Here is a 19368-nt window from a genome sequence, read left to right on the forward strand (position 1 = left end):
TTGTTTTCTAGAAAGTTTCTGGAACACCTTGCCTGGACTACCTTTCCCTTCCTATACATGACTTTCTGTTGTCAATAGTGTAAGCCCAGGGAATACAAATTCATTTCTTGCCAAAAACAAACAAAAAAACCAACATAATTAGTAAAGTGAAAAATGTATGATTCATTAAAAAAATATAGAGAGATGACCTTTAGTGATTTTCTGTTTTGCATGATATACCCTGCTTCCCTTCCATTAGGAGAATTAATCAGACTCATGTATACCGTAAGAGCCTCTCTCCCAATATGGATAGAATATGGGTAGGAATCTATACTGTGAATATTAGTGTTTTTTAAATAAAATATTGACCCGATATTCAATTGTTACAATTGTTACTTACATAGAGTAAGTGATTGTTTGAAAGCTGAATTACTGGATGTATTCTACAGGAATGGAAACAATTTCTTGTGGGTTTACATTGCACAGCATTTATAAAGCTACAGATCAACAATCTCCCCAACCCTTTCCCTTTCCCCACTAGAGGTGCGTGCGCGCGCACACACACACACACACACACACACACACAGGAATGTTTAAATTATTTACATCTACTGTTGGGTAGTGTTGCTGGCTCAGACTGGTTGCTGCTTCCTACCCTCGGGTGTCTGCATTGCAATGGTAGGTGAGTGCTCCCTATGCATGCAGTTTCTAAAGCTCTTTAGCCTCCTTTTGGATGAAAGGTACCATATAAATAATATAAGGTATTGTCATGAATATATCACAATACTGCAAATCATCGCGCTAAACGGAGTGAAGGAGGTCACATGGACACACGCACACACACACACATGCATGTGTGCACACTAACACTTTTCCCTTCTAGAACTGAAGTGTTGGGATGATTCTCTGGAAGAACTCTGCCAGGTTCCACTAGGCTCTAGAACAGTGGTTCTCAACCTTCTGGCCCTTTAAATACAGTTCCTCATGTTGTGACCCAACCATAAAATTGTTTTCGTTGCTACTTCATAACTGTAATGTTGCTATTGTTATGAATCGCATTGTAAATATCTGATATGCAGGATGGTCTTAGGCGACCCCTGTGAAAGGGTCGTTCGACAGCCAAAGGGGTCGCGACCCACAGGTTGAGAACCGCTGCTCTAGAAGCTGGTTGGTCCTCAACCAGCTGATAAATTCCCTTTCACCTGTCTGTTAAGATGGTCCCCCACTAAGTCCGAACCCTTTTCCTGGCCTACTGTGTCACTCAGCCTCTTTTTGTGCGCTGGATGATTCCTATTCAGCCGTGTAAGTAATTCCTATTACTGCCTTTCTCTGCCTTCCCCATCCTGCCCAGTTTGTTGGCACTGACTGAGGAGAAACATGCCTTCCACTTAAGGAGCTCGGCCAGGGAAGGAGAAAGATAAAAGCCTGAAGTTGATACACAACTCAAAGCAAACAGGAGGGAAAACAGAACTTTTCTTATAAGGCCAAATAAAACATCAGTGAAGGAAACTGAAATGAGTTGGCCTGCAAAAGGGGGCCAATGAAGCAACGTGGGCATTGGGCACAAAACACTATGCAGAGAGGAGTGCGGAGGAATGAGCATATTTCGGCTGCTCGAGAATTCTCGCCATGGCAGAAATAAGAACTTGTACATATTGGGGTGGGGAGAGGGGAGGGAAGCACCCAACCCTAATAAACTAATCTCAGCTAATGTAATGTTTAGCAAGATCCTTGGATAATGATACCATGCGTGCCATTATCATCATCAAAACCCAATCTATGTTTTAAAAAGTTACAGATGATTAACAGAACATCAAGTTGATGCAAACAATTACTTAGGCCCCCCCACACACACACACAAACACACACACAGAACCAGGAGGTCCCCATATTCTGTAGAATGAGGAAGGCTGCAGCTGTAGGGCCGACAGCTTTCATATCCTCATTTGAATAATGTGTCCTGAATCTGTCACTTTATTCATTCTCCTTATGCTCAGTGTACTCTACATCAACAACAAATTAAGTTGTAAATAAGAGACAATCATCACTTTTGTTTTTAAGCAGCTACTGCATAGAGAATTTCAATGTACGCTCCTTTTCGGCGGGGGGGTGGGGGAGTAAAGAGGTGCTAGAGTTTGCTTTCAAAAGCACAAATATGGGGAAACAGAAATAAAACAGAAACAGTCGACTGTTGCTGAGGGGAGGGAAAAAAAAAATCCCCTGAAGCACATCCATTCAGTACCAGCTGAAATTTCTTCCAAGAAGTTACTAAGACATATAAAGACAGAGGCGAAGTTTCCCCGACTACCATGGAAACCATGTGACTTATTAACACCAGTCCTGTGGTCTTCATGCCCAGGGGGCGGCTTTGCCTGGCCCAGCTTTAGACAGAAGGACAAGTGCATTAAATCAACACAACACAGGTGTGTCAATGAACTGATTCCACACTCAGCTCCGTTAACTCCCCAAAGCTCAAATCATGATAACATGCACAGAAATTGGGGGGAAAAAATGAATAACACAAAACGTCCCTACCTTTACATCGGAGAAGTAGGTCTTCAGCATGTTGGAGCTGGGGTAACGGGTATAAAAGAACATGAGCTTTGCTTTTTTCAAGTGATTGGGTGACAATCCTTCCTGCATGTAGGATGCAATTGGTTAAGGAAAATATTGCTTTAAACACAGGGACCGGTCACCTCCCACCCCCGGGAGTCTGGAGGCCCACCACGCAGCCGCGGAATCCATCCCTGACTTGCTGCCGCTTGCTCCAACTGCCCAGTGCCTGTCACAAATTGCCAAATGTCACGGCGAGGATGCACAATTCAGTTGCAGAATCTTGGCTACTTTGTGGTGAGGGTGGCAAAACAGAGCCCCTCTCTCTATACGTTCACTTGTTGCTAAGGAGACAAATGCACCCAACACGTGCTACACAACTCTTATCGTGAGAGTTTTTTTTTCTTCTCCACAATTATGGTTCTGTTTATTCTTCTCTCCACACTCTGCCGTTTACATCAAATTATTATCCTAATGTGCATGAAAACACAAAAGGCATTTATTTTGAACAGTTAGGCAAGCTTCGCGTTTTACCTTTCAGCGCTAATGTAATGGAGCGTCTTGACTCACTTTCTTCCTATCTTATTATTGTATCCTTTTAATTGTTCCCTTTTAAATAATAGCTAAATTTGGGAAGGGGTCCTTTTGGCACAGAGAGAATGAGGAGAGGGAGTGTCGCTTTTGTTAAAGCAACGATCCAAGACCAAGTACAATTTGCCTCTCCCGGATTTGTAGTTAACTCCTTGGAGAGTAGCGCAGTGGTTGGGGCTAACAAATCAATAACGGTGGGTTAGCGGATCAATAAATGGCCACTTACCCCAAATAAGAAGGCCTATTTATCTGGAAACATCATTACCTTTTAGATCTGTAAACAGCAGCAACTAAAACAGTTCCCGAGAGAATGTGAGGCTAACCATAACAATCCAGGCTTCCTGATTCTCGCCCGGATTCTTGGCACCACTCCGCACACTCGGAGCTGGGGCGGCCCTGGTCACATCTGTGCCGCAGCCTGGCCCTGCCATTTCCTCAGCAAATTAATGGCTTTATAATTTATCAGAAATGAAGATGCACGTGGAGAAAATCAATGTGGTCCCCCACAAGGTCAATTAAGGGTCCTTCCTAGAAGCTTCTCTAAGGATTTTTCTCTTAAAAGAGAGTCTGGTAAAAATTAGGAAAAAAGAAAATGTGCGTGCGTGTGTGCGTGTGTGCGTGTGTGTGTGTGTGTGTGTGAGAGAGAGAGAGAGAGAGAGAGAGAGAGAGATTTCCTATCCAACAGAAATTTCACACCTTATGCAAAAAAGGTCAAATACGCACAGATATTTAGGAAAGGGAAAGGTTTCCAAATGACCTCCCTCAAGCACAGCGCGAGCAATCTTTCAGAACAGAGGGAAACCAGAAAGTTACTACTACAGAAGCAGACTCAAATTAATATTGATAAGCTCTTGACTACTTCTAACAGGGTGTTTAGCCAAATATTCTGCTGAGAAGGTGATTAGCATTCCCTTTAATATCATGCAAATTGTGCGAAAGATCACCTTGGTTGGTAAACAGAAGAGTTAAATATTGGGCTTTATTTTGCTCCACTGAAAATAAACACCGAAGCAAGAAATTTTGATTTTTAGATCTGTAAGCCAAAGCAGCTTAACTGAACTTGTGTTTTTGTTGGAGATCCTTAATGATTACAAAGACGATAATTTATGACTGACATACTTTTTGTGCCAAGGAGAGAGCTGAAAGGCCCTCCAGTAACCTCCATTAGACAGATAGAGAAGACTAAAGGAGCACAGCCTACTTCAGGGCCATCTGTCCAGATGGATAAGTGAAATAATAGTTGCAAGCTGTCTCCTATTGCCTCACGATAAGAGTTTTAGGCGAGTCCAAACTTCGACAAACATTCTCAGATCTGGGTTCTAATCTTTTTTTTTTTTTTCAGACAGTTACATTAAAACAACCTCGAACATTTAACTCTTAGTGGGGGAAAAGCCCCAAATCTTTCACAGTGCGGCCTCATACAAAACAAATTGTTTTGCTGTGGTTCCCAGAGGGTTAGCGAGCCACGGAAACTTCCCGAAGCTTTCCACACATTTATATTTTGCTAAAAGATGGTTTCGTTCTTTTTATTTAAAAGACAAGCCAACTCCCATCTTATTTTGATGGGGACGCAGAGGCTTTTATTTCATGAAAAAAAAAATTATTCTGATTTGATTTCTCAAGTCTGTTTTTGCTTTGAAACGTTTCCTGTTGGTAATACTTGGAATTGATCGGTTGAAATGGAACACAGAATAAATCTTTCTCTCTCGCCCATCGTGTAATTGAGATAAAATTCCCATAAAATAGATGTTTCTAATAAACTATTAAAAATAGCTAATGAAACCTTTAAAAGCCAACAGTTAGATAATCCTTTTTTCTAATCTTTTTTTTTTTTTCAGACAGTTACATTAAAACAACCTCGAACATTTAACTCTTAGTGGGGGAAAAGCCCCAAATCTTTCACAGTGCGGCCTCATACAAAACAAATTGTTTTGCTGTGGTTCCCAGAGGGTTAGCGAGCCACGGAAACTTCCCGAAGCTTTCCACACATTTATATTTTGCTAAAAGATGGTTTCGTTCTTTTTATTTAAAAGACAAGCCAACTCCCATCTTATTTTGATGGGGACGCAGAGGCTTTTATTTCATGAAAAAAAAAATTATTCTGATTTGATTTCTCAAGTCTGTTTTTGCTTTGAAACGCTTCCTGTTGGTAATACTTGGAATCGATCGGTTGAAATGGAACACAGAATAAATCTTTCTCTCTCGCCCATCGTGTAATTGAGATAAAATTCCCATAAAATAGATGTTTCTAATAAACTATTAAAAATAGCTAATGAAACCTTTAAAAGCCAACAGTTAGATAATCCTTTTTTTGCCTCCTCAAAATAAATCTGAACTGACCAATTGGTTAATTTCCCTTTTAAGTGCTTGTGCTGAAAAGCAACTGTTCTTCCAAGAAAGCACTAGCTGTTTCCAGGATACTTACACACGCACAATGACTCATGATGGAATAGATTCAGTAAACATACAGCTGTACTGAACACGAGCTAAGCTCCATTCAAGGCCAGGAAAGAAAATGAGCACAAATAAATATTAAGGAGGTAAAGGGGGGGCAGGGGAAGGGGGGATGGAACGCAAACAAGATCTGTCCAGGCAGCTCATGTGGCTTTGCCTCAATTCTCTTAGCCATAGCTTTGTGAAGACAGATGACATTCAATTCTATGTGTAATGCAAAATAGACAATAACTGCTGAAACTTGAGACAGCTGCCAGGTGTAAAAAAAAAAAAAAAGAAAAGAAAAAGGGGGAAAAGAAAAGATGATAAATCCATAAATTAATGAAAGACATCTGCTGGGGAATATAAAAGATCAGAGAAGTAGAGTGCTACAGCTGAATCTAAAGCGGTGTTCAAACAACCTGAGAATGTGTGTTGTCTGTTTACCAAGCACAATATAACCTTACCTACACGCAGCAGCGGGAGGAGCAGCGGAGGCAGCAAAAAGGCAAATGGGAGAATAATAGGTTGTGGAGGCAGGAGGAAGAAAATTCTCTTTTTCCAGTTGCACTCTGAATTGTGGCTAGAGATTTTACAAGCTGCATGTCCAACCAAACGGATTGGGACTGCTTACCTACATTTTCTAAACCTCTTAGGAACCCAAAGAATTTCAGCTTTCTCCTTCTGCTCTGACTTGCTATATTCCTGACACTGGTCCCCCGGGAAACCTAAAACGGGGAGCAAAGATCTAAACGATCTCACTTGGTGACAGTGATAGAGCAATGAAGTTGTTGCTTCTCTAAGAAGCTCAACATAACCGGGAGATGAATATTTTTTCATTTTACTTCACAATGGCAGGGCATGCTTCCCTATAGCGAAAATAACTATAACCAAAATTTACTATGGTCCCATAAGGCTTCAAAACATGTAAAAGATCAACTTCTATGGATTATTTCACATCTTAGAAATTCATTTTTAATCCATCTTTTCCAGTTAGACTTTAATTTCAATCTATTAAACAATGTTCCTTTCGAAACTTCTTCAAGTATTGTTAACATTCTCCCTAAAAGTCCAGTAGGGACAGCTGGGCCCGCACAGAGAATGGGTGTGTCTTCACCTGCACGTCTTAAAGGCTTATGATCCTCCTGGGCTTTCATTGGGTGCATGCAAATGTTTGAGGCCTCAACAAGGCTATTTTTCTTGAGATGCAAAGAGGATGAATGACAAGGAACACCACGGAGGAAAACAATTGGCTGGCTGTTTCTTTTGGAATTTGAATAAAACTTAATATTTGATTAAAGAGATTCATTTGCAAAGATACTGAACACATTTTTTATGCCCAAGACGTGAGCAGGTGCACTGACATTCAGTTGAACATGCACACGTTCACCATTTCCTTTCTGTTAGAAGGGAGAACCAGGTACTGTTCTCCCTCCTAGAACACATGTGCTTAATGTGCTGAACTTAAGTGGATTTCTCTGGTAAGCTGGTGTTCTCAGTAGTTCTTGTCTGAGCTACTTTGTTCAGAGAAACAGATGATGCCCTTTTGAGTAGGAAATAATTGTTCCTTAAGAAATTATTCATCACAACTTGGAAACAGGTGAACTGAAAATAAAAACATAATAAGGACGATTATAGTGGTACCATTTCATCTCATTGCTACTGACCTTTTCAACATGAGTAACTACAGGTTCAAATATGTGCTTACATCCATACAACTGAAGTAAGACACCACTCAGTGTGATTCCTAGAGATTTCTTTAAACTAAATGCTTGAAAATTTTGCCTACACACAGAGGAAGAACTCGCTTCCATGCAAGGATGAAGAGAGGAGAAAAGTGGGTCCAGTTTCCCAACAAACATGCAGATTCTCACTGGCTTCAGAATTATGTGGACTATAGAAAAGGTTGCTTGCCTGGCCAGTGTTGCTCAGTGGTTGAGCATTGACCTATGAACCAGGAGGTCAAGGGTTCGATTCCCACTCAGGGCACATACCCAGGTTGCAGGCTCAATCCAAGTGTGTGTGTGGGGGGAGGGGTGCAGGAGGCAGCTTATCAGTGATTCTCTCTTATCATGGATGTTTCTATCTCTCTCTCCCTCTCCCTTCCTCTCTGAAATCAGTAAAAATATATTAAAAAGAAAAGGTTGCTTGCCTATCTTCTTCCTAAGAAATAATGCATCAATGAGATAAATGGTTAAAAGGGCGATGTGGTAGAGGGGAAAGAGAAAGAGGCAGAGGGTAGAAAGCTAGAAGGTGGGAAATGTAATCATTACTTGCAACAAGTGGTCCAATTATTTAGCTACACGAAAGAAACACCTCCAGGTAAAGCAACTAACATTTCATATGAACACAGGTGTTTCCGAACCACCATCCTTCAACAGAACCTTATATTGGTAGGAGAGAGGAGAAGTTATTCATCGGAAGAAAAAGCAACTATATTCTCTTTAAAGCCTTTGATATGTGTAGAAATAAAAGGAAGTTCTTCCCATTCAAATCCTTAAAACTCCTCAGGAGATTTAGAGAGGGTGAGACAATGAGCATGGCCAACACTTAAAGCAATCAAAAATATTTTTTTTCTAGAAGACCCAACTTACTTTAAAAAAAAAACAAAAGCAGAAAATTATCTGGTTATAAATGAAAAGTCTAATTAAAAACAAACAAACCACCATAAACAGGCATCTTGAGTTAAAGAGTTTAATATGGACTTTACAAGACTTTGAAACCTGGATTCAAATATTCACCAAAATAGGCATGTCCCTTTCTGGGGTGTGTCTGTGTGTGTGTGTGTGTGTGTGTGTGTGTGTTTCAGAGACAGAGAGAGAGAACCCACCATCACTACTATTGGCTTCAAATGAACTAGAGGATCTCTGAAGAGATGGGGTCTAGCTTTGGACAGTAGCCTGGTATGAACTTTGGAAGATGCTCTTCCTACAAAGGGTAAAAAAAAAAAAAAAAAATTCCAGTCCTTGTGTCTTCTTACTTTGCCTTTCTCATCACCAATAGCTATAATCCAATCATTCTGATTGTTTATTGCCTGGTATGGTGCTTGGCACAGCTTTGATTCATGACCAATGGGTTCGATTTTAAGTCTTTGAATGGTAGAAGTTAAATCTGAAACCAAAGACTCAGTTTCTATTTATAAAGCTAGGTCCTCAACATCTTTCTCTCGCTTTCTCTCATGACATGATTCTCTTCTTCCTCACCATGGAAAGAGACTCTGTTAACTGCCCAAGTGGGTCTCCTACTAGTGGCTCCCACTCGCCTTATCAGAAATCTTCCCCAGTATCCTAAGATTTAGCTGGAAGGACGACCTTCACTACCTGAGAAAACACATTTCCACCAGAGCTGGGACTTTGCATTCAAGTGGCAGCCTCTTGAGTGGGTTTACATACTAAAATGTCAATTTCTAGTCATCAAGACAATTGCTCAAAATCCTTAATTTAGCAACAGCCAACTTTATTGCTAAATTTTATATCCATATGGCAATTTATTATAAGAGAAACATGCCTGACCTGCCCCCCAAAGCTACTAGTCTACAACCCCAGAACACCCATGACCACAAGATTCTTAAGAATTTACTGCAAGGACCAATTTACAGAGAGAGAGAGAAAAATCATCAATTAAAAATAGCCAGAGTGCAGGACAGAACCAATAAAATATATAACTGGCATCTCTACATCAAAGTCAGGTTCAAAATAAAAAGAGTCATAAAAAGAGCCATTTTTAAGTCGAATACAGCTTGAGTTTTATATTTAATTGTGCTCTCTCGCTTTCCAAAATAATTTGCTTTGTGTATGTTAGGACAAAAGATTTCTGTGTATGGCTGAACAGAGGTTAATCATGCATGGGAGGCAGCTGCACCAGCCCCAAAGAACAGACCTTGGTGAACGAGAGACCGATGCCGTCGGAATAAATCAGTACCTGTGTATTTCCTTTAAAAAAACCACGTCTCACTTCAGGATTAAAGGGAGAATCCACCTCCCCTCCCACATCCCTCTTCCTCCCACCAGCACAGTGCTCTTCATCAGACTGAATCAAGCCTTCTTTAAAGGGCCCAGGAGCCTGTTCAGGGCTTCAAGGGAGAATTCTTATGGCATCTGGGATCTAAAACTGACTTTTCACTCCATTATGAAACTTACCATCTCCTAAAAATTGTATCTCTGATAGAATTCAATATCACAATGAGATATTTTTCTATCTCTGATTTTACTCTTTAAAAAAAAAAAAGGGTAGCCCAGCTGGTTTGGCTCAGCGGATAGAGCATCGGCCTGCGGACTATAGGGTCCCAGGTCAAGGGCACATGCCAGGGTTGCAGGCTCGATCCCCAGTAGGGGGCATGCAGGAGGCAGCCAATCAATGATTCTCTCTCATCATTGATGTTTCTATCTCTCCCCTCTCCCTTCCTCTCTGAAATCAATAATAAAAATATTAAGCTCAGCAGGTATGGCTCAGTGGTTAAGCAGGAGGTCATGATTCAATTCCCAGTCAGGGCACATGCCCTGGTTGCAGGCTCGATGCCCAGTGTGGGGTGTGTAGGAGGCAGCTGATCGATGGTTATCTCTCATCATTGCTGTTTCTATCTCTCCCTTCCTCTCCGAAATCAATAAAAATATCAAAATAAATAAGTAAATTTTATTTAAAATAAATAAGTAAAAAAATTTTAAAAGGGTAAGAAGAGAATACAGGGAGAACAGCAGAAAGACACTGCTGATAATGCATATATTAAATACCAGCTCTTTGGGGCAGTTCACAACTTGTAAAAATTGCAAAGATGTTGGTTTAGTGGGGAGGTTTTGTGCCATTAGAAGTGCCACAGGCCTGTTGATAAAAGCATATTACTTTGAGGAACAGGAAAGATTGAATTCTTAAGAAGATGCTAACCTACGTTATTCTACATATGCTGTAAACCTGACCCTTTGGGAAGCCCTTGTTTTGTTTGGTTTTCCTTGAGGGGAAAATAAAAGGATATTGCACTTCCCGAATAAGGTGAGATTTCGGACATGTCTTGAAGATCGCCACACTCGGACTTGATGAGGGACAAGGAGAGCCCTTCCGCCGTGCTGGGTGGGTGTGCTGGTGAACAAGGGTGGTGGCTCAGATGGTGGGATGACATCTTGGTCCTCAGACTCGTCGTCTCCCTGGTTAAGTCCAAGGATTCAGGAGACACTCTGTCTTTTCCCGAGAAGGAGCCAGAGGGAGCACCTAATGGACCCTGAAATGGGTAGGCCATCAAGGGCAGGGGGAAGGGGTGGCGGAAGGTGGATGTGGTGAAGCCTGCAGTGGCAGAGAGAGGTGACTGGTGCAGGGGCTGGTGGTGGCCGCCGGTGGGAGGGCCGGAGGCAGACTGGTCAGATGAGTTTTTGCGGACCACCAGGGGCAGCGCTTCTGTCTGGTCTGTGGAACTGGGCATCTGCACGTTGCCAAAGGTGTCCAGGGGGTTCGGAATGATGACGTCGCCAAAGCACTGCAGGCGCTGGTTGGCGGTGTGGAAATTGTGGTTTTCCCCGTTGACTGCGAATCTGGCCTGGGGGATCTGGAGAGGGGGGAAGACCTGAGGAACCTGGCGGGAGGGTTTGGCCGAAAAGACTTTGACCACAGTGTCCACAACTTGCGACATGGCAGAGTTCAGTTCCTGTTTCAAGGTCTCGGCCAAATGTTTGCCTTCTGGTTGTAAGGAGTTTGGCCCGTGGTCTCTCTCTTTGTTGTTGCCTTCTCGCTTGGGCTTGTTTTCAGCCATTTCCTGCTCCCTGATCAGGGCTCGGGCTCGGTCAATGAACTGTCCTGGGTCTAGCTCGCACATCTCATTATCTGACCTCCCTACGGAGTCCTGGGCCCGGGCATCCAGCATCTCGGAGCGCATGCTGTCTTCAGACAGGTTACCATCTTCATCATTTTCAGAATCAGTGCTGTCATAGATTTGGTAGAACTTTTCCTGCAGCTGGCGCAGCTGTTTCTGCATGTCCTCCAGCTGCTGTTTCAGCTGTCGGCGCTCCTCTCGCTTCTGTTCTTTTCGGGCTGAAACCAGCTGCTGGAAACTCTGTTGCTGCTGCTGGGGCAGCTTCTGCTTGCGTTTGTTTTCTCTGTAACTTTCTCGGGGACTCACAGACTGCGGGGCCATCTCTCTTTCATTTTCATTGCCCCTTAACGCCACACTGGGGGAATGGCTCATACCCCGAATGATATTCTCAACCCGGGCGCGCTTTGCTCTCAGGTGCTCATCACATAAGCGATCCATATCAAACTGGCTCATAGTAGGCCTGCCAAAGGGGGAAAGACACTCTGGGGGGCTGTCTCTTGAAGAGTTGCTGCATATATCCTCCTGATGTACTTCGGAGCCTGTGCTAGAGAGACCGCTGGCTTGGAAACTGGGCTCCGTGCCACCATTTTTGTTCATGTTATTTTTCAACAGCTGGGAAATTATGGTTGCTCCTGGAAAAGGCATCATGGCATCTTCATACGAGTTCGCCCTCTTCAGCAGCTTGCGGAGCACATTTGACTTCTCCCCATCTGCATGCTGCACCACTGAATACTCAACATCCTGCTCGGAACCTTGGGGATTCATGGCACTAAAAAACGTGGCTCTCGCCTTAGCAAAAAATGCAGATGCTGTCCCTACCGTCCTTTTCACTCCAATGTCAACTCTTCTCCTCTTGGTCTGCCGGCTTAAGAGGGCTGTGCTGTCATGGTCAGGCATCACTGGGCAGTTATTGTGCCATCTTCAAAAGCTCGTCAGCTGGGCACAGCTCAAGAATCCCGGGACCCTGGCCAACAGAACAAAAGGACTGATGAATCATTTTCTTTAAATTTCTCCAAATTTCCTGACCTCAATCCTGAATCAAATACAAAATGCATAGGCTCTGGGATTTATGGCACATTACAATTATTGCAATTTATTATGCACTCTGCTTGAAATGAAACATTTTTAAATATTTCTGCTCCACTGGTTTAAGATGGATTAAGATTAAAAAAAAAAAAAAAAGCAAAAACTGCTTAAGCAGCAGTAATATGATTCTCTTTCACAAATGCCTAAAATGATACTGTTTATCGTCAGAAGAAATAGTAGATTATAAGTACACAGCCTCTGACAAGCAATTGATTAAATTTTGGGCATTCAGATTCACATTACAAAAGAAGATGAAAGTGGGCTATACTTAAGAAATAGGATTAAATTTTGAGGCTGTGTGAAATTGGGATGCAAAATTCCATTTCTGCATTAAAATTATTGTGATTTTTAAGGCTATGAAAAGAACACTAAAGTAAATGCAAATATTTAAAACACACCCTTTATTACCAAATTTTAAAATATTTTTGTCAAATGTGAAATGAAATGAGTGGAGCCCCATCAGCATCTTTCCAACATAAATGGTCAATTTCACATTGAAATCATGGCAAAAATACTCCTATTACAAGTCTGCTTATTTAGCATAGAGATGCATTTTTATTAGTAAAATCACTTTTGAAGATGGTATCTTTTGGGTTTTTTAATGTAAGTATGAGACTATTTATAAATTTTCATGATGCCCTTCTGATTACTTAAATTATTATCAAGTCGAACTCACTGCAAAAGAACGACGTTGTTACATTTTAGAAATCAATAAATTGAATTAGGCAAGGATAAATATATCTTCAGGACTAGTTTTCTTCTGTTAAAATCTGCCACAATGATACTTCCCATGCTTAAAGAAACTCTTTAACATACACCACTTGTGAATCTTATTTCATATGCTGGATTTAAGAAAAAACACACAGAAATATATTTAAGACCAAAAAAAAAAAGAGATGTATAAAGAAGAAAGAAAATAACATCACTCCAATATATGTGAGAAAGGAAATACCTTCTCTGCATTCGAACTTCCATTGTTTCTTGGGAACACAACGTAAAAAAGAGAAGATCCCTCCTTGCATTTTATAAAAGGTAGTTGACATATTTTGTGACTTATTAACTAGTGATGCTAACCCCAAATCTGGCATAAATGTAAGATGTCACATCTTTTTTTGCTTACAATTAACATTTTATGGAGAAAATGAGAATATTTTTTTCACCCAGGGTTGATCTAATATTAAACTTCACGTTTGCTTAACAGAGCACATCTTCACAATAACAGGGTCCATTGCCAAAGGCAGCGTGCGGAGTGCTTGGAACCGCTCCCATCTCTTTCGGTTCACCTGTGAAAACATCTACGTGCTCCCTAGGACTGCATCTGTGGCTAGTTTTAAAGAATGACTATCCATGCAAATAGGCATGATTTCAGCATGAAATAGCCTGTAAAAATCAAGAAAATGCTCAATGCTTAGATGGCAGCATGTATTTTTTTTTTTAAAGCAAGAAAGATTTCATCATGCAGACCTGGCTTCTGGTTTCTGTATGAAGCTACAACATTTTAAAAGAGCCTGTTTTAGAATATCGTGAAAGCAGTATGATGCCTCTTCATATATGTGTGTGTATACATATATGTGTTTATGTATATAAATATGTATATACACATACATATTTGTGTGGTTGAGAATAAAATACTTTTTATATGCCTCAAGATAAAATTTCCTGAATTTAGCATGGAAACAAGCCTTAATAACTTCAATACTGAGTTCAACGTCAAATTTGGAATAATCGGACTCCTCACACATTACTAATAAAATTGGTTTCAGAAATACAAAGATGCAATGACAGGTCTCTCACTAACACGTTAGATCTGATAAATCCGGTGGAGCTGTCAGGTGGGAGGAAAAAGGAGGACTGAGACAAACAAGAAAAAAGATGAATTATTTCTCAGAAAGACTTGCATATTGAGGGAGAGGTCTTTTCTGCATGCAGATCAGCTTTCTAAAAGTAGAGCTCATTGCCATTATTTTTAAAAATTTACTTCTTTTCTTTTTGTGTGCAAATCCTTTTCTCTTTAACATCACCTGAAAAGCACACGGATCTCCAATCAACACACGGACCCAACTTTCTGCAGTGTTTTTCTCCCCGTTCACCTTCACACCCCAACGGGATTTTGCCCCTCCCCATCCTTGCTCTGGGAAGAGCACCTCTGCACCAGAGGCTCAGAAGTGACAGGCTGTGGAAGAGATGAGCACAAGGTCATCCCCAGGCATCCTTCCTTTCCCAGCTGCCATTTACCTTGGAGTCAACTGCACTTCCTCTCCTCGAGCCTAGGTCTCAACAGCTGCACCCCTGCCTCATGCCAGAGCCCAGAGGAGGGCTGTGCTTTTCCTAAGGTGGAAAGAAATGATATTCTCGTCTTCAGTGGAGAAGAGTGGTAAACATGCTTGTTGGATCTTTTAAGGAAAAGCTAACCTGTAACTTCCTCCAAATTCACCAAACTACTCTGTCTTTTTGCATTTCTCTTTCAACCAGTCAGCGTTTTTAGACTAAATAACGATCCGTTTCTGTTGTGTGCTAAGAGAATTTAATTACTTTTAGGTCCTGTTGTACGATATCCAGCTGAGACGTAATAAATAGGATGAAACAAATGGTAAAAATTATATAATCGAGCAAGACAAGGGATTATATTAATAGAGGAAATATGTCTCTCCATATAGCTTGGACCTAAACTTAGAAATAATTGTACTAGTGCACTTTAGGTTTATAACCTATGGAGGCTATGGGCAAGATTAAATAATTATAACTAGTTGACACAGTATTTTACTAGCATAACGTTTCATAAACAGGATATATATATATACACACATGCGCACACACACACACACACACACACACACACATTTACCACATAAGAAACACAGTTAAATGAGCATAATGTAAATTAAATCACTTGAAAATACTTTCAAAGCACTTCCACAACTTCCCAATTCAGAATTTAGAGAATGCTATAGAATGACTTTATCACTGATATTGTCCTGTCCATTAATATTTTTAAAAGTCCTTTATTTTTCAACATATGTACTAAGCCACAATGTCTCAGCTACAATTATTATTGATTCATGTGTGTGGTATGTACCGTTAAGTCGGCTCCAACTCTTGGAGACCCTATGAATGAGTGATGACCGAAATGTTCAGTCCTCAACAGCCCTGCACAGCTTCTGTAGACTCCTGCCTATGGCTTCTTTATGGAGCTAATCCATCTCATGTTTGGTCTTCCTATTTTCCTGCTACCTTCTATTTTCCCCAGCATTATTGTCATCTTGTATTTTAATTTTAACATTAATTTTAAGTTTAACCAGGCAACCTGAAACCTCCTGTTCAGCAGGGGTGAACATAAGTATCAGCCAGTATGCAGAATATTACTGATGTTGAATTTGAACTCAAATGTATTATTGATTAGATCTACATAATCTACTCCTGTAAACTCCTCTTTAATTAAGGTGAACATCTATAGAGAATATTTTTCACTATTAAATATTTTTGTTGTACCATTTGGCACAAATGCTCTAATAATTCCTATGCAACGGATATCTTAGCATAGCAGATTCCTTCTAGTAAAATATAAGAATAAATATCCAGGTATAATCAGGTCTGATTTTAATTACTCCAAAAGATTCTTAATTAAAATTGGAGTGATCTGACATTCTATTTAACATAATCCTAAGGAAGCTGATGACTTAATGTTAGCAGAGAAGAATTTTCTGTGAAGAATTTCTAAGGAACACTCTAGTGTGAAGTAGAAAGTGGTAAAGTGCTCTGACTTTAATCAAGAACTTATTTTGGGGGAGGGGAGTGCAACTTTTATGCTTCTACCTGGAGTCCTTATTCTGGACAAAGACGTGTTTCACTACAGTAATTATCCAGATAGTTCAGACAAATCTCTTGTGAGGCAGGGGAATTTTAAGGTTGGCATGGTTTCCTGTTTGGATTCTTTAGATTATCTGTCTTCATTGATAAAAAAAATTTTTTAAGAAATTGCTCAAGCTTACACTTTGCTTCTTTTAGAAAACAACCTTTGAATGGGCCCCTCATCTACTTGGATCAATCTGGTTATGAAATTTCAAATGGAATATCATTAATAAATTAATCTGGAAATCAGTAATTCAAAGGGGGGGAAATCTGATGATTTGATTTAGCTAGCTTCCGCCTTCCCCCAAATCTCTAAGCTGTCCCTTCACTGTCCCCTTCATTTTGGCTAATTAGCAACTTTTCCTTTGGAGGTGTTTCTACCTACTAGCAGGTTAAGAAAACCTTTTATGTTTATTCTGAAGAACTCACTTGACGTAAGTTAATATTCCAATGAACTGAGATTGCATTGTCAAAACCTTCTATCAGATTTTAAAATTTCCTATCATCATAGAGTTCTCAAATCATAACCATTTCATTTAAAATTCCTCCATCCTATCAAAAATTCCATACATTTTTCACCAGCAAAGTGAACACAGAACATTTTCTGAGACATGCCTAAAATATTTATTTCTACTTATTTAAAGAGTAATAATTCACTGAGTTAGTAAATCAGAGTGAGAAGTAATCTCAAGAAAAGACACATTTTTTTCTTTCTGTTGAAATTTAAAATACTCTAAATGTCCTCCGAAGCTTTAGAATACACTAGGCAATAAGATTTGAGAAATTCCTTGTGTATATGTCCTTTCCAATTTATACAGGTACTTAATTAGAATCCTATAACAACATAGCATGCACAATCCATCTTCATATTATGAAATCAGTAACATTTTATAATTTCTTTTGTTAATCCTGAACCTAAAACATTTCTTATATAATAAGTTGCAAATGCAAGATAATTCCCGAAATGATACAAGAAATTCAGGGGAAAAGGCCTATTTGCACTTTGAACAAATAAACAGCCAACCTGGCAGCTACCTTATGTTTTAAGATCGCAAGTGCCACTTGTAGAGGGCCGATGCTAGGAAATGAATAAAGTGGGAACAAAGATGCATGTTATGTATGCGTGACTTTTTCCCCACAAGGTGGTGATTAAACTAAACAGAATTCTGCATAATGGACACATAAAAATATCAATAAGTGCCAAGCACAGATAACCCCTATTAAAAATAAGCAGAACATATCCATAGAGGACATTTTAATTATGAAAGAACTTCAAAACCATCCAAGGAAAGTATTGGAGGGAAACTTTGATGTTTAAGTCTAAAGAATAAATGGCACACATTATCTCATTTTCATGAAACAATGAGCATCGCCCAAGCAACAAAACCAACAAAAACCATCCACCATCCAACCTAATTCTATGCAACTCAAGTAGTAACCTGTGTAAAGAAAAAAATGTAAAGATCAAGTATTAAGAATCCAGATACAGTGCTTACATTGAATTCTCAACATCTTCCCTCACGCATTAAGACACAGTCCTTACCTTCGTCTGTGTTACCATTACATAAACATAGCCATGTTATGTTGCATGGACAGGTTAACCCAAATACTCCCCTTTGACTTCCTCACCACGTACAGCCCATTTCATTTTGAAAATACTCAGAAGTTCTTGTAAGGAACTCTTCATAGAACTGACTGCCCGCATCTTGCATCCAACAGAAAAGCAGTTACCTCTCACGTACTTGAGATTTCCCTTCCCCATCAAAGTAATAACTAGGACATCTGGCACATGTCTGGTACAATGACAGGCTCATTCTACTTTATGAGAATATTTAACATATGACTTGAAAGAGTTCATGCACATACCTATTCTTTCTGGGCAGGGAGAAAGCACACTAAAAAGATAAGCTTTCACAACAGTAACACTTCCAAACTGACTTTGGTATTCTTGGCAGTTACACACATCACCCACGGCTGTCCAAAACACACACACACAAAAGACAGCTCCCACCCCCTCCCTCCACAGACCTGGGAGACAGACATACACTGGACGGAAGCGAAGGGAAAGTCAATCTCCCTCCACCTGCTGCCTGAAGTGGGGGTACTTTCAGCCGCCTGGCAGACAGAAGCCTGAGACACAGCCTCAGCAGCCGCCTGCCTGCCAACATCCTTAAGAAAAATAAACACACACACACACACACACACACACACACACACACACACACACGAACGTGTCCCCTACCCCCAACCAAAGAACTCACATGGCAAGGGCTCAAAACATAACAACAGCCCATTCCCATTAGCCTGGACAATCCTATTAACCAGGGCAACCATAAATTCATAAATCTCTACAACCCCGGGGCACGCATTGTGGTCTGGAACTGCACAGACACACACAGACACAGAGGAAATTTGCACCTGTCTTTCTTGACATAACACACCTGTCAGGCCCTGCTCATGCGCATTCTGCTAACAGACCTCTGCCTACCTAGTTTAGGAAAGGGATTTTTTTTTATTTTAATGGGAGGGTATAGGTGGAAGAGGAGAGAGAGAGAGAGAGAGAGAGAGAGAGAGAGAGAGAGAGAAACAAGAGAAGAAACTTCCAGCCTTGACTTTGAGAGAAGGCCATCCTGTAATCCTGTACTTGGTCTGTTTTTATAAGCTCAAGGAGACAACACAGACCTTCTTGGAAAAATTAAAACAAGCAGGTGAGTTCTCAGCCTCCCCCCCAGGCGGAGTCGGGTTCTGGACTGCCAAGAACAGCAGCAGTGTCACACTCCTACCTGCCTCCTTGGGCTATTTAAGACGACCGCCTACACCTGCCTTCTCCTTTTCTCCATCGGCCTGGAGGACTCCACTCCCATAGAGCTGAAAGGGGGCGGGAGACCTCCAGTCTCTCAAAACCTACTCCCCCATCCCAAACCCACACTCTCCGGTGGCGTTCAGCTTTAGCAGGAGGAGTAACTGGCCGGCACAGCACTGCAACCAACAACTCGCTAAACTGGACTTTGGGTGATGTCTCCCCTCAACCCCGCCGCCCACCCTCAGGCCCACCCCCCCCACCCTGCCGCCCCCTCCCT

At 40.9% G+C, this 19368-nt stretch overlaps 2 protein-coding genes across 9 annotated transcripts in view; one reads left to right on the forward strand and one right to left on the reverse strand.

The window, feature by feature from the left end:
* PROX1 (prospero homeobox 1) overlaps positions 1-19368 on the reverse strand; it is a 64975-nt gene that overhangs the window by 44537 nt on the left and 1070 nt on the right. For 4 of the 8 annotated variants that reach the window (XM_014538769.1, XM_014538766.1, XM_014538770.1 and 1 more), the window contains exons 2-3: positions 10526-12317; positions 2515-2622 (exon numbers count right to left, since the gene is read on the reverse strand). In XM_014538769.1, the coding sequence (XP_014394255.1) occupies positions 2515-2622; positions 10526-12250 (1833 nt within the window). In that variant the 5' untranslated portion in view covers positions 12251-12317. Of the gene's footprint in view, positions 1-2514; positions 2623-10525; positions 12318-14674; positions 14743-17831; positions 17881-18154; positions 18174-19071; positions 19233-19368 lie in introns of those variants that run through there. The other 4 variants (XM_014538767.1, XM_005865155.2, XM_014538768.1 and 1 more) reach the window with 4 other exon arrangements.
* Positions 16243-19368, forward strand: part of LOC106725918 — a 4195-nt gene continuing 1069 nt past the window's right edge. Inside the window, exons 1-2 of the mRNA XM_014538808.1 lie at positions 16243-16323; positions 19164-19300. Coding sequence (XP_014394294.1) covers positions 16243-16323; positions 19164-19300 — 218 coding nt within the window. The remainder of the gene's footprint in view (positions 16324-19163; positions 19301-19368) is intronic.

Source organism: Myotis brandtii, unplaced genomic scaffold (genome assembly GCF_000412655.1).
Source record: "Myotis brandtii unplaced genomic scaffold, ASM41265v1 scaffold197, whole genome shotgun sequence".
Classification (NCBI taxonomy): domain Eukaryota; kingdom Metazoa; phylum Chordata; class Mammalia; order Chiroptera; family Vespertilionidae; genus Myotis; species Myotis brandtii.